This window comes from Verruconis gallopava, assembly GCF_000836295.1.
Source record: "Verruconis gallopava strain CBS 43764 unplaced genomic scaffold supercont1.21, whole genome shotgun sequence".
In the NCBI taxonomy this organism is placed as follows: domain Eukaryota; kingdom Fungi; phylum Ascomycota; class Dothideomycetes; order Venturiales; family Sympoventuriaceae; genus Verruconis; species Verruconis gallopava.
This window is the reverse complement of record NW_015622157.1, coordinates 171,897-185,888: the sequence shown is the minus strand read 5'-3', so window position 1 is coordinate 185,888 and position 13,992 is coordinate 171,897. Positions and strand designations below refer to the sequence as shown.

At 51.9% G+C, this 13,992-nt stretch overlaps 4 protein-coding genes across 6 annotated transcripts; 1 reads left to right on the top strand and 3 right to left on the bottom strand.

Annotated features, from left to right (window-relative positions):
- Positions 1–560: 560 nt before the first annotated feature.
- On the bottom strand, positions 561–2,335 carry PV09_06229. 2 transcript variants are annotated; one of them, XM_016359832.1, is made up of 4 exons: positions 2,107–2,335; positions 1,633–1,850; positions 1,179–1,575; positions 561–1,096 (listed from the first exon to the last, which is right to left on the bottom strand). In XM_016359832.1, exons 1-4 carry the CDS (start codon positions 2,123–2,125, stop codon positions 1,020–1,022), a joined length of 711 nt encoding a protein of 236 aa, XP_016212280.1. In that variant the 5' UTR covers positions 2,126–2,335; the 3' UTR covers positions 561–1,019. The 2 variants fall into 2 exon arrangements, with proteins under 2 accessions (XP_016212280.1, XP_016212279.1); XM_016359831.1 differs by lacking the exon at positions 2,107–2,335 and having other exon boundaries at positions 1,633–1,952.
- A 4,753-nt stretch (positions 2,336–7,088) lies between these two features.
- PV09_06228 (uncharacterized protein) lies at positions 7,089–8,226 on the bottom strand (the record flags this gene model as incomplete). Its single annotated transcript, XM_016359830.1, has 4 exons — positions 7,962–8,226; positions 7,870–7,904; positions 7,388–7,704; positions 7,089–7,330 (listed from the first exon to the last, which is right to left on the bottom strand). The coding sequence occupies exons 1-4, from the start codon at positions 8,001–8,003 to the stop codon at positions 7,089–7,091; spliced, it is 636 nt and encodes a 211-aa protein (XP_016212278.1). The 5' UTR covers positions 8,004–8,226.
- Positions 8,227–9,521: 1,295 nt separating this feature from the next.
- On the bottom strand, positions 9,522–11,823 carry PV09_06227. Of its 2 annotated transcripts, XM_016359828.1 has the most exons (2): positions 10,424–11,823; positions 9,522–10,292 (listed from the first exon to the last, which is right to left on the bottom strand). In XM_016359828.1, the coding sequence occupies exons 1-2, from the start codon at positions 11,155–11,157 to the stop codon at positions 9,641–9,643; spliced, it is 1,386 nt and encodes a 461-aa protein (XP_016212276.1). In that variant the 5' UTR covers positions 11,158–11,823; the 3' UTR covers positions 9,522–9,640. The 2 variants fall into 2 exon arrangements, with proteins under 2 accessions (XP_016212276.1, XP_016212277.1); XM_016359829.1 differs by having other exon boundaries at positions 9,522–11,823.
- Positions 11,824–11,957: 134 nt separating this feature from the next.
- PV09_06226 (uncharacterized protein) lies at positions 11,958–13,895 on the top strand. The gene is made up of 4 exons (XM_016359827.1): positions 11,958–12,642; positions 12,699–12,771; positions 12,826–13,534; positions 13,596–13,895. The coding sequence occupies exons 1-4, from the start codon at positions 12,503–12,505 to the stop codon at positions 13,736–13,738; spliced, it is 1,065 nt and encodes a 354-aa protein (XP_016212275.1). The 5' UTR covers positions 11,958–12,502; the 3' UTR covers positions 13,739–13,895.
- Positions 13,896–13,992: the final 97 nt, after the last annotated feature.

The following is a 13,992-nucleotide window of genomic DNA, read 5'->3' as shown; positions in this document are numbered from 1 at the left end:
TGGCCTGGGCGGAAAGCATGAAAAAGGTCAATCACACGCCTTACGGGGCAGAGGCACGTGAGAAGTTCTTGCAAGTTGTATTTAATATGGTCCTTCCCTCCACCACTGTTCCTTCCAGGCTTGCTGCTGCTCATGAACATGTCAGTGTGCTTCCGACTGCCTGCAGCAGACGGACATCGCACGCTCTCTCACCTCCATTAATAGGACCGTAGAGCACGAAGGTCGTCCAAGGACGGAAACTCACGCCACCACGTACGATTCTCGCAGCCGTCTTGCCTCATGGCTTCCTATCAATGTAGACGGGATGGCCGTTTCACAACCGTTCGGACATAGCACGTCCAATTCTCTCAAGTAAGGAGAGCCAGAGCTAACAAACTTAGAAGATAGCTGGGTGCCGGAGGCTTTCTCTTCAAAAACACGCACATGGAGTAGAGATGATCTGCACGTCTGGGTCTGGGCCCTGGAATGCACGTGTGCCTAGACCTCGTCCCCAAACGCAGTAGGCACAACCGATCCCAACCTCACTATGCAACCCGTGATGCGTCATAAGTCAAGATGAAGGGGTTCAGAAAGAGCAAGAGGGCTCTCAATGAAAGATAACATTGGTCATCAAGTGTAAGGGATGTCATAAAGTCATAATACTAATACTATGTTAAAGTAAACCACACTTGAAACACTTTACTAGCTTGATGAACTCCTGCTCAAACAAAGAGGATTGCCACTGAGTTTTAGAGTCGTAGGGTTCATCTCAGTGAAAGGTTAACAAGATTGCGAAGTGACCTCCACTGATAGACCTGAATTTTAGGGTCGTACGCTCGCGCTCTATGGCGACCGGAGATGACGAATACCCCGTCACATAGCATTGCGATGGGGATTCTGGGTGCTCGTGCTCCGGAGGGTATCTTGGTTGGGGGTAGTGTTCCACGGAATGACCTGTGACATCGTGGGTATTCTTCGCATCGTTGACGGTAGCTGAAGGTGAACAATAGAGCATCGTAGTCACGGCTGTGTCATCAGCATCACTGTGGATGAACTGTCTCGTAACTGGTTCGATCGTATACCGGGTCGTACCGCGTACGCACTTCTGCTGCCGCCGCTAAATCAGAATCAGCCTGAGCCACCCAGCGAGCTTGCAGAAGCGATGACGAATTTGCGTTTCCAAGAGTAAAAGGACTTACCCGGCTGATTGTTGTAGGAAGGTTGCCAGGAAGCCTGCGTCTGGCTTGAACTTTGCGCAGGAGACCAGGCCAAGTTGGTCCGGCTTGAAGCTTCCTGGTTCCTTTGAGGACTCCGTCGATTACGGTTGCGATCATCTCGGTACCTGAAGACGTGCCACAGGCACCAGCGTATGATCCAGTTGTCCCATCCGCTGTCGGACGTGATGCCTCGGTCGTACCACCACTTGGTCTCGGGGGAAGCAGCGTTGTAGATGCTCTGGATCTCACGGTATCGAGCAGTTTCAGTGATCATTGCGGAAGAATATGGGCCATCCCCAACACGTGGGTCATCTCGAGTCTGAGGGGTCAGGTTGTTTCTATCCTGGACTGTCCTGGCACGGCCTGCAGCGGCCTCCTCCTTCCAGGGCGATGAGCTTCACACGGAGCTAAAAGAGCGAGGAAGACATGGACGTACCATCATCATCTGGTACAACCGTTTGTGCCTCTCATCATTCTCATCCCACCCAAGTCTTTCGAAGAACTCTCCCTTGGACTTGCTTTGTGATAGCCTGGGAATGGACGGCAAGGCCATAGCGTGAACAGACGGTAGTGCTACGCCAGGTTGATGTGTGTGGGGAGGCCGGTACTCCAAGATAGGACGTGGTTGAAACCTTTGGTCGATGGCTAGCGGAGCTTTCACACAAGTGTCAGCATGTATTGCGTGGAGAAAGACTGGGTAAAGTATCATGTGATGGGGTCGCCGTTAGAGTGGTTTTTCGGTGGGGAGGAGAGGACAGCAACGCAAGCAAAAAAGCACACGAATTGAGCCTGAGCTGTGGAGATCTCGTACAGCCGTAGCATTCGTTCTCCGGCATGCATTGAGCCAGAGGCTCGGAATTGAACGCGCGGGAGGGGGGAAAGGATCGGCCAGGTAGCTTGGGAGACTTACCCAGTGAGGTTGCGAGCATAGCGTTGGCTTTTCAGCGTGCAGCAGCGTGACGACTAATAATCTGTAGCAGGCGTAAAGGCACAACTACAATGACGGTCGACAGTATGGCAGATGTCTCATCATGTGGAAAAAAAGTCAATGATGAAAAGTATTCCGGAGCCAGCGATCAAAAAGCAGACCAGTCCTTATGACGGAGGTGTTATAGTAACACTCCTTTCAACTGCTGCGCATCGGAATATGCCACTACTAGTGGACCCATGTTGGTTGCCCGCTGACGCCATAGAACGCGCGAGGGCCGTACCCCATGCTTCTTATCGCTTCATGGTGGCTGCAGTAGGTTGGTGGATAGGTTGTACGCATTTTGGGCCGGCCGAAAGCCTGCATAACCATGCGTGTGCCCGCCCGATGTTAGAAGATGGAGACCATGTGTGGGAAGAGCTTGGACAAAACCGCCTGGCCAGTGAATCTGTGCAGGGCAGAGAGCTACATTCTAGCACAAAGAACCAAAAGCGTATTCAGCGGTCAAGATGCCAGCCATGCAGCATCGTGCAGGAATTCCATGCACGGATCACAGCCTAGGAGGAAGTTTTTCTGACTTAGGAGTGGCGCTTGTTGCGTCGCTAGATTAACGAAGGATGTATCTGGTTCAAGGGACATGGGTGCACAGCTGGTGCAGGATCGGGACCCCAACGTGGGTAGAACAGCCATCAGCTGGGAGCAGAGTTTTGATCAAGTGGCTTGAACATATGTGTGGAGGAGCAGTATGAAGTATTTTGCCGGAGTTGGGCATTCTTCCGAGCGGCGCATACCTAGAACAACTCGAAAAGGCTTTAGGCACGGTGGCAATTTTCCTTCCGCATTCACGCTCATCACTCTTGATTCATGCAGACGTACCGCTGCAGTGATCGTTTGATTTACAGCTCTCTTTGCGCATGCGGCATAAGTTAGGTTCGCTTGTGTAGCCATGTCTAGCTGGTCAGCACTCGCCGATGAGGGCAGATGCCACGCGAGACTAGAACTAGACGCTAGACTGAGTTCACAAAATATTCGCCACGGACAGCGGACGCCAAAAGCCAAAAGACTGACTTATGTGCATAGACCGATTGGTCATCTACTCTCGGACATCGAGTAAGGCATTAACGCTATCCCGCAAACCGCCTAGAACAAGGCGTTGTGGCGTCGAGGTTCTCAAGGCCAGACATCTTTCAGATGGACTGCTCTGGCACGAAAAAGAACAATCGCAAGAGCGGCAAAAGCACTACGTGCAGCATGGGGCTTGTCGGCAGCACAGGTATTGGCAAAGTGCAATGACAATAATAATAATGTATGTGTTCAGCTGGCAACTACGTAAAACGTTCGCCACAGGGGAGGCTTCCACGAGGCAGCTGCAGTCTGCATTAGTCCGCATCACCGTCCTCAGACCAGGTTGGTCTCCAACCCAGGCTAGTAGACCTAGGACCCGGACCGCGAAGCGCTCAGAAGACGTCTGGCTGGCTGCAAGTTCGCATTGTGAGCGCACTAGTACTACGATGCTTCAACATGCGGGGCTGGCCGACGACACAGGCCAAGCTCGAGATCACGTCTGTTCATGTCTGGAAGCACATCCAAGGGACCATCCGAAGTAGTGCAAGACCACTCCGACACGAACCGGCTGATGGGATTGGCGAACCGGGCCGACTAAGGACTGAGGGCGCAGAGGAGGAGTAGATCTGGATCGAGACAGGCAAGACAAAAGTAGCGCAGGCTTCTTCCGGAAGGCCAGGGCGACCGTAGGAGCCGCATCATGGTGCAAGCCGCAGGAGATGGGGCGTGGGAAGCCAGGTATGCAGAGCCACATTCGACACAGACAACAGAGCCGAAGTTCGAGCCGAAGAGGATAGCGTGGTGTGCGTAATGCTCAACCCGGACAACCTTAAAGGCTTGTTGTGTAGTGTCGGCGACGACCGTGGGTGCGGTCCAGACCGGTGCAGACCGCAGAATCTGGTGCGCCAAGCTGCTTTGGGCCTAGCGAGCATCAACCTTGGAGTCCAGCTTTGTGTCGTCCGCAAGCCATCCGCCTGAGTTTAATACGTTTGTCGGGATTCAACCACGTGGAATTATTGTCACACCGCGTCAGCGTTTCTGCATCGTCGAAACATTGGCAAAGATGTTGGTCGCTGGCCAGCCTCGACTCGCGGCCGTAGCATGGCCCTGTTGGATAGTTCCTGGCCAGGCCCCTGGACCTTTACCGTCACAATGGTACGATTGTGGCTTATGCGCGACCTCGTAGTCCACGCTCGCGGTGCCATCCGCTCGAGAAAAAAAGGCCTCAACACGTACTATGTGCACGAATCGAACAGGAATGCACCGCGGGGATATCTGAGACGTTTCTGACGCTTATCGACCCGCTTGAAGATCCGGCCGTCGGATGACCGGGACATCGCCCCCAAAAAATGTGTCGAGATCTTGACGCTCGATATCCGTGAGCGAGTCGTGAGCTGCTTAGCCGTACCGTCCGGTCTTGACGACTGTCTCTGTTGTGCTCATCCGCGCGCAGGAGTGCTTTTTAGAACCCTACAGCCTTCCTCACATGCAAGGGTTCACCATGGTTTATCGTATGATCTGGAGAAGTTATCCGCCCGCTCCCAACTCCTACCACCCTTCCCCCGTTCCCCTTTGGTTTGAGAGCTTGTTGCGCGCGGAGCTGTAATGCCATCGATTATGCATCCAACTGCTCCGGCATCCCCACCATTATCGGCATGACTTCATGACCCTTAGACTGTGCTTTGTGTGAATTATTTTCGCCACAGTAACGCCGGCGCGACCGTGATTTGGCCCTGAACTCGACTGGCTGTTTTAGCCTCTTCTCTTCAGCAGAACATCAGTCGGTTTGTCGTACGATGGTCGTGTGTTCCTTCCCTATTGACCACTTACAGATTTTTTTGCGTTTTGAACGCTCTACTTGCGCCATCTTCGTCATCAAAGCCAATCCATAGGATGTCCATCTGCACTTCACTCGCTTAGCCTTCCGCCAACTGGCAGCCAACATTAAGGAATAGCCCAATCGACTGCTTTCCATTGTAATCGCTTAATTGCAAATTAGCTTGCTAGCTATGATGGCGCTCGAGCCTTCTTTCGCTCTTCTCCGGCTGAAGGAATGGAACAGAGTTCTCTATACTCCAATAATGGACCTCCACCGATGTTCTCGATTTCAAGACAGACGCTGCGCCGCGAGGCGCAATAAGAAGCAGACATGAGTCTAAATCGATCAAAGAATAGGAAGACAGTCTTAGCGTGGAGTGGATCTAGGCGCCACGATGTACGCCCACGTATTCCTACGTGAAATCTGCTCCTGCCTAACAGCAAATACCATAAGCAGGGGTGTCAAGGGGCTATGAGAAGATTGAACAACAACCACGAAAGATGAAAAGGCGACTTGCTGTTTCGAAACATTAGGTAAAGGACTTACAGTCCCATATCCTAGCAGGTGAACGGATCTGTTGTCTCAAATAGCGGACGATATCTCTACATGCCTCCTGGTTTGTTAGCCGTCGTCAAGTAAAGGCCCATGTTTGGTGGAGCCTTCAAGAGCTGATTGTATCTCCACGGCAATACAGTGGAGATCAAGTGTGTGTAAAGATGTGTTGATTTCATGACGTTTCAAATTCGTTCTGGTGCCTTGGCTCTTCTACCGCGCGATATCTAGCCCCAGAAAAGAGAAGGAAAATTTTTTTCTCGATCTCCGACATTTTTCAACGCGACTTAAAGTCCTAGCGATCGTATTTGTGGCGCACACACCCCTCGAGTACTCCCTTACTCTTAGCCGCTGCCCACAAAGTAAAAGAGCAATCATCTCCACGTTCTACCCGAGAACCACAGAGTAACAGACTTGTTCATTGAAATAACAGACTTCCCTACACTCAAGAGATACCGACGCGGTCTCTTCTACGAGCAGAATATAATGGAAATCTTGTATTACGATGGGAAGTACTCGATATCTACGTGCCAGCCGCCAATCACTCAAGTCCAACTCGTGCTGCATCAATGACGGGTCCTACCAGGGCCGGGAAGTATTCGACTCGGTTCATAATGCAATTTCCTTGCTTTATGATATAAATTCCGCAGGCTTCATTTGTCTCCTTCCGGCGGTTGATCCCCTCTTGGCTCCGATCAGGCCCCTGACTTTGCAAATAAAACAAGCGCAGACGCGCAGAACGAGATGCTGACCTCGATGCTGATGTTTACAGATAGCCTGCTGATATTGCTACCATATACCATCCTTCTAGCCTATATCTCTGCGCAAGAGACCTTTTAGAGCCGCCTTCGAAGCCGGGAGCTACGAATCGAACAAAGAACCGACGAACAACTTAGCAACTTAGTGCACTGCCAACAGACTTTACCTACGTTGTCGTATCATAGTCACAGAGAGTTGTGTGATGGGCTCCCATGCTCGTCTAAAGAAAACTCAATAGAAGATGCAGCTACGGACCTTATTCTCCTGTGCAAGCAGAACAACATTCTCACAGTCCGTTGCGCGGATGTTGACATTCTATGTTCTATTCTACTTCACAGGATATACTCCGACTGATTCAATCACACGACCGCCAAATATCTATATCCTCACACGGACCTGCCGGTGTGGTCCTCGTGAAGCTTTTGTGCTTGGATAAAGCTCCGTCGACCATAGAACTTGAGCTGAGTTACTGAGTCTACACCGCGTATGATGGACATCAAGATGGAAAAGAGTTGTTCAAAAGTTGATTCGAGCGGAACAGGAGAGATGTTAAGAAGAGAAATTTCATGATGGACTTGCAACTACCAGGCTAGCAGTCTAGATCTAATCTTGGCGGTCTATCGTTGATCGGAAGTCTTAATGTCTATCAGGGTTCCCCTCTGATAGAGTATCTAATTAATTGCTCTCAGCTCGATGAAGTTACAACGCTGGTTGCCCAGCTCTCTATATTGGCTGTGAACGACCACGAGTATATACAGGTCTAATTTGCTTAGCGAACGTTGAATCGCTTTGCCAACTCAATTCCTTCTGCTATTGTCGCAACACGTGCGTCGATCGCATACCCCTCGCTTGCTAGCCGTTCACATTCAGCGTACAAATTCGTCAAGGGAACGGTGAAGCACTCGATGAATTCATCGTCTTCCAGTCGGGGTTGCGGATTCTGGTTTGCAGGATCTTTCGGGTCTATCGTGCAGTGTACCATGTGCAGATTTGTGTTGCAGAAACCCGGGTCTTAAACGTCAAACGTGAGCGAAACTGGTGATGTGGTCGACAAGGAGGCGTACAAACCATTGAACATCAAAGGCGTCATTCCAAAGCCGCCTTCCATGATCTCGCCAACATAACCAGTCTCTTCCTTGAGCTCCCGGAGCGCACATTGCTCCGGTGTTTCTCCCTCGTCGATAAGGCCGGCAGGCACCTCAATCGTCACGGCATTGATAGGCGGGCGAAATTGCTTTTGCAAAAGAATCGAGGCTTCGCCACCGTCTTCGGGTCTGAGGATCGCGGCAATCCCGACTCCATCGATCTCCAGGCCTTTGGGGCGCGTAAGCCGCTGCGACGATTCCCAGGTTTTCTCGGAGCCATTAGCGGCGATATACGTGTGTCTGCCGACACGAAATTAGATGCATGTCACCCGCACCGGCGGCTGCCCCTTTAGGGATTCGCAGCTAGGTTCGTAGCTGCGAATGGACGACCGAACGAGCAAAGCTTGCGTGATCAGCCTCATCGGGACCCCAGAGGGGGTTGGGGGGGAAAGAGTGGCGGCCTACTTTACCAGCTTCACCCATTTCGCGTCTGCATTGTCCTTTATGCGTACATGTCAACACGCAGCGTGGCTAACAGACGGTTGTCTACTACTTGCCAGCAACTCCGTACGTGTGGTCCTCGAATCTTCCAGCGGCATGTTTCGTGCCAAAGTTCGTCGTGCGCATCCAGTCGAAGCCGCGGAAAAGTGAAGCGCCCGCCGGAAGCAAGCTCCCAGCAGGTTGTGATTCCACGGAGGAGGGCGCCCTTCGCAGCAGGGCAGTGGTCTTCCAAAACCTTGCTGCTATCCCTCTCAGGTGTTGGCGGCGGACAGAAAAAACGCTTGCAAAACACAGCACTGCATGCAGCCCTGCCATGCAGGCGTGCAGCACAAAATGCGATGTTCCACTTATCGACGGGTGGCGATCTTCTTGGGATCTGGTCCAGGCAGCTTCTGAATCCGGGCAGTCCTCACAGCCAATGAGCACTTTCTACACCCAAAGGATTTTTTGATTTCGACCACTCATGCACGTGGGCGCTGCACGCGAGTCAAGTTAGCCAACGTGTGAATATGATCTGTCACAGATGTGTGTGCGACGTCGGAGTTGTCTCCAGTCCGAACAGGAAGCTGAGGGCGACGGTCCGGTGAATTTTTGACTCTTTGCAGCTGTCTAGAATAGTGGTCCGCCCAACCGATGCGTGGAGAATAGAACATCACCAGTTCGCCAAAGACAGCCACTCCTGTACGACCAACGCATCGCATGACCGCTTCCAACGTCGTTTTGACAACCCCGTCCATTATTGACGATTGGGATCTCCTTGCCGCCCAAAGCTGTACGTGGCTTGCACTTATGCCCCCGTTTGATTTGTTGAACTGCAGCACTCTCGCCTCCAGTTGACCCTAGTCCTCATTTGGGTTCCGTTGAGAGTCGCGAGAGCTTTTACTACTGTGGTATAGAACTAATCATGGCCCATATTCGTTTCGAGAAGCTGCATTTTTGCCACCGTCTCCTGGCCCGCCCTTCCCCCCGGGCCACCCTCGGGTGCTTGTGTAGTGCATCTATATGGGATTGTTACTTGTACAACGGTTGCGATCCCTTGATCCCTTGCATCCCTTCAAGTTATTAGCCCAGTTTAACAATTCTCTCGCATTTCGTACAGCTCTGCAATGGCCTTGTCTTGATCTGGGAATGTTGCACATGGGTCGTGACACGGATCATTACAAAGCTTTTGACCGTGTATGACAGCTTGTTCGCAGTTGAAAAGAAATCCTTCTTTGCTTTGAAGCTGTGGTCAGAGCCGGGCTCTTCAATGCCTTCAGAGTTGGGTTCGGCCGATGAAGTTCGTGCAGTACATGTTTCGCGTCGTACAACCCGGCTTAAAAGTTGGTCTCTCTTTTTTTGTCTGTACCGTGTTACAGTAGAGTTCCCGGACACTTTGGATCTCAGCATCAAGTCAGTTGATTTTGCGTTTCAGAGCCAAAGTTACGTTGCGTGAAAAAAGACCAGCGGATGACAAGTCACTGTTGAAGCCCGTAGCACTCGATGACTAGTCCTGGTCGGCGACATGCCACCAAGTTGTATGGGGCGACGTAACCCAGAACCAAATGGGGGATAGTCGATCAAGATGTTATAGTTGAATAGAACGCAACCTTGAATTTTGGTACAAAGAGTAAAAAAGCGTCCATGTGCTAATGAAGAGGGAGTTGTCATTTCTATCACCATCTACTGAACGAACAGTGCACAAGGGCAAGCTCAGCTGTTCACTGTCCCCTGCTTTTGTCGATGAAATTCTCCTCTACCGCAACTCGTATCTAGGATAGCAATTTTCCCACTGTTCGTGACCGATGAATGGAACCACTTTTCCACTGGTTGCAACAGCACTGACGAGACGGAGCGGAAACCAATCTCCCTGTTGTCGAAAGTATTCCCTGCCATCCTGACATGGCTTCCATACCTCTAGGAATTGTAATCTCAATCCTGCATCGGCCATTTTGCTGAGCCAGTCTCTCCAAGTCCCGTGAGTAAGCCAGCTGTTTAGCAGAACGAGTCTTTTGAGAGACCTAGCGTGCGGGCGTACAAAGTTGGTGAGTGTTTCCTCGCTTTGGCAGTTGTATTCAAGAACGAGATGTTCCAGTTGAAAAGGGGGCCTCTGCTGAGAGATGTGCGACAGAGCGTACGAGTTGAAGATTGCATCGCCCACGGAAGAAATCTCTAGATCTAGTGATTTGAGGTGTTTCGATGCCATCAGACATCGAGCGAAGGCGTGAGCTGTCTCCGTAGACCGGGGAACAGCATATACCTCGTCGTCAGCGAGTGTCTCCTCGCGAATGGACAACTGAAGAGTTCGAAGGTTTGAAAATAAGCTTATATTGCTGAAAATACTAGAAGAGATTGGCCATCGCACATTACTGACACTGCTAGTACGAATGTCTCGAAGAGCGAGTTTGCTGTATCAGATTAGCTCTCAAAGCACGTCTGCTGTAGATAGTCGAAAGTCGCAATGAAGCTAGAATCTATGTTCTTCCCTTCTCTGTTCGCTAATTTCGATGTGTAACGCGGACGGTGACAAAACACATACCTAGCCGTGAGCTTGCTGAGAGCGATCAGCGTACGGTCAATGTTCCTCCAGCCATAGCAGCGTATATTGTTCACGGCGCCATGGCGTACAAAGTGATGGTTGTGCTGTAACGAGGTGAAGAAAAGCTTTCCATCTTTGCCTCCTGGTCGGACCTGAAATGAAACATGGCATGGTCGCGGATAAATGCGTATTGAACTAAGGTTGGGAAGGCGGGACAAACAATTGCTCAGAGCATTTACGGCAGCGCCGGTAGACCAAAACTTCTCTTGCCGACTCAACTCCACCTCGTACAGCTCTTTAAAGCGAACGAGCTCGTGGTAACATAGATTGCATTTGGAAGCAAGACCCGTCTGCCATGCCGACTCTACAACGGCATTCTGGTTGGCATACAATGGGTGCGACTGCAGTCCGCTCTGGAGAATTTCGAGGCCATGTTCCGTGAAAATCTGGCTGCCCAAGGTGACGGTAGTTAGAAGAGGTCCAAGGCGCGGATGGCGGGCGATGCTGTCCAGAATAGCCAGTTCGCCTTCGTTCAGGTAGAATATGCGCTCAGCGAGGACTTCGCGGAACGGAATCCAAGAAGCATCCCGAAAAGATCTGCACACGGTCCTGAAGTTTAAGACGTGTTGTTTACCGGCTGGCAGAATGACAGGCCAGCGTTGGCCAGTGTTGTCGTCTTGCTCGTACTGGAGCTCAGCTAGGCAGTAGACGACGTCGTGAGCAATGACGTCCATGAGAGTAACTTCAAAGGAAATGTGTTCTAGGTGACAGGAAGGTCAAAAAAAAGCACGGGGAGAAGGAGGATGCGAATGCGTGTAAAGTTATGTTGGCAATGGAAGCCACGGGTGCGGAAGAACTACTGAAAGGATACCATGATGGTACTGGACAAACAAGCACGTTGTCAAGACCTCAGTCTGCGATGACTGCTCCCTGTGGCACGATGCAGAAGGCTATTCAGCATGAGGTTTTCTTCTACTACCTTTTCTTCTCTTTCTTCTTCTTTAGGAAAAGAAAAAGACGAATCCATTTGCGCTTTGAACGCTGCAAGTTTACCAGATATGGCGTCGCCAGATCGGACCGGCCTTTGCTGTTCTGCCCATGTATCGAAGCCATCGTCGTACATCATTGAGATACGGTGGGATCGAGAAAGTTTAAATATGCGGCTGCAACAAAGGCAGAACGGCGGTACCATCCGACGTGCTGTGCAGAGTTGAAAAGACGTTTGGCAAGCTACCTGGCAGAAGGGACGTGAAACTCTTGTCTCCAAGGCCAAAGACAAGAGAGTCTGAATTATCCGACGCACAGGTCGACCTGGGCTCGGACTGGCCAGAGTTATGAAGAAACGACGGAGGTGATGGCGGTGGAGGTGGCGGAGACGGTGGCGGTGGAGACGTGGCTGGTGCTGTCTGCCCCCCGCCGCCGCCGCAGCAGCAGCAGCGGTCTCCGATATCGGCGCAGGCACGTCGACACTGCGAATGAACAAGACTGCAATCTCGGGACTGCGCAGCATCCAGATGTTTCCAAAGCCTTGGGCGATGAGTTCAGTGACGGCTAGCCGGTTTTAAGCTGGATCCGAAACCACGCGCCTCAGCCGGACGCAGCAGGTACTGGTCTCTGCCGGGAGCTGTTTGACGCTCCGCGGGTGCGCCCGGGACCCTCTGCCTGCGCGATGGCTGTGGTCATGGTGATGATTCTCGTGAAGCGGAAAAAGATGCCCCGCCGCCCCCTCCAGCAACACCCATAGCGCTTTGCATCGGGGCAGGAATTCAGTCATGTGTGGGCCGTGCAACTCGCGCCGAAGAAACTATATAAGGGAAATCGATGTCAGAAGACCGGCGGAAGAGCATTTGCTGCCCAATCACTTTTGCTGGTCCCGCAGCGCATCTGGACATCTGACGTCGCCCGCCTCGGTTGACCTCCTACAGCACCCAGTACACCTGAGCCGAAGTGTCTTCCGCGTGTCGACCATCCAGATTTTTGTAGCACAACACTCTGTTCGAGAGCACTCCTAGCGTCTTTGCGTCCGCGCTCAATTTTTCCGAGCATATACTCGCCGCATCTTCTCATCCGCACCTCACAATGGCAAGCAACGGGGCCGCCAACGGTCACGGGGAAAACACCGGTGTTGGAACCGAGAGCATCAATACCGAGATCATCACCCTCACGAGATTTTTGACTGAGGAGCAGACGAAGCACAAGGAAGCCACTGGCGATTTCACGTATGGCTGCGTCTCACCTGCCCTTGCCGTGTCGCTTGCTAACAACACCGAACCAGCCTGCTGTGCCACGCGCTGCAGTTCGCCTTCAAGAGCATTGCGTATTACATCCGACGCGCTACCTTGATCAATGTACGAATGGCCACAGAAGAGTTCTGAATGACGCCAATTGACAAGAGGTTTTAGTTGACCGGTCTTGCTGGTTCGTCGAACACCACCGGCGACGACCAGAAAAAGCTCGACGTAATCGGAAACGATGTCTTTATCTCGGCTATGCGAAGCAGCGGCAGAGTCCGCCTGCTCGTATCAGAAGAAGAGGAAAAGGTTCTGGTCTTCGACAAGGGACCACATGCCAAGTACGCCGTCGCCTGCGACCCGATCGACGGCTCGTCCAATCTCGATGCCGGCGTGTCGGTTGGCACCATCTTCGCCATCTACAAGCTGGACGACGATGCAGAAGGCACGGAGAAGGACATACTGAAACCGGGAACGGAGATGGTTGCTAGCGGCTTCACTATGTACGGCGCATCGGCGATGCTTGTCATCACCATGAAAGGCGGCCCGGTCAATGCTTTCACTCTGGACAACGCGCTCGGCGAGTTCATCCTGACACACCCGAATATGCGGATACCCAAGAAGCGGGCAATCTACTCGGTCAACGAGGGCAACAGCCTGTACTGGGAGGAGCCGGTTAAGGAGTACGTCAACAGCCTGAAGTATCCCGGCGAAGGTGGCAAGCCCTACAGCGCGCGTTATATTGGATCGATGGTGGCCGATGCGTACCGCACGCTCTTGTACGGAGGCATCTTCGCGTACCCGGCCGACAAGAAGAGCCCCAAGGGCAAGCTTCGAATCCTATACGAGTGCGCACCCATGGCCATGGTGTTTGAGAATGGTGTGTTTTCCCTTTAGTCCTATTTGTGCATAGCAGTCATAGACTAACTGGCGATGATCAGCTGGAGGTCAGGCGGTCAACAGCCGGATGCAGCGAATGCTTGAAGTTGTTCCAGAACACATCCACGACCGGTCTGGCATTTTCCTCGGCAGCTACGACGAAGTGCAGAAAGTGATCGATGTTCACGCAAAGTTTGCTAAATGAGTGCGAAAATGAATTGGTGGAAAAGGTGCGAAAGGACCTCATGGAGTCGATGAGCCGGATTGCATACACGAACATTAGCCAGTCGCGATGCTCTAGCCAAAAATGTAAATAAACTGCACGCAGAAAGATTTTGAACTAGCACAAGCTTTTCATGTCAGCTTTGGTCGCTCCTCCATTATCATGACGCCCTTGGGGCGAACGGCCTACCAGACTCACAGCAGCAAAAACGCTCCGCTGTTGGCCAAATTAGCGGA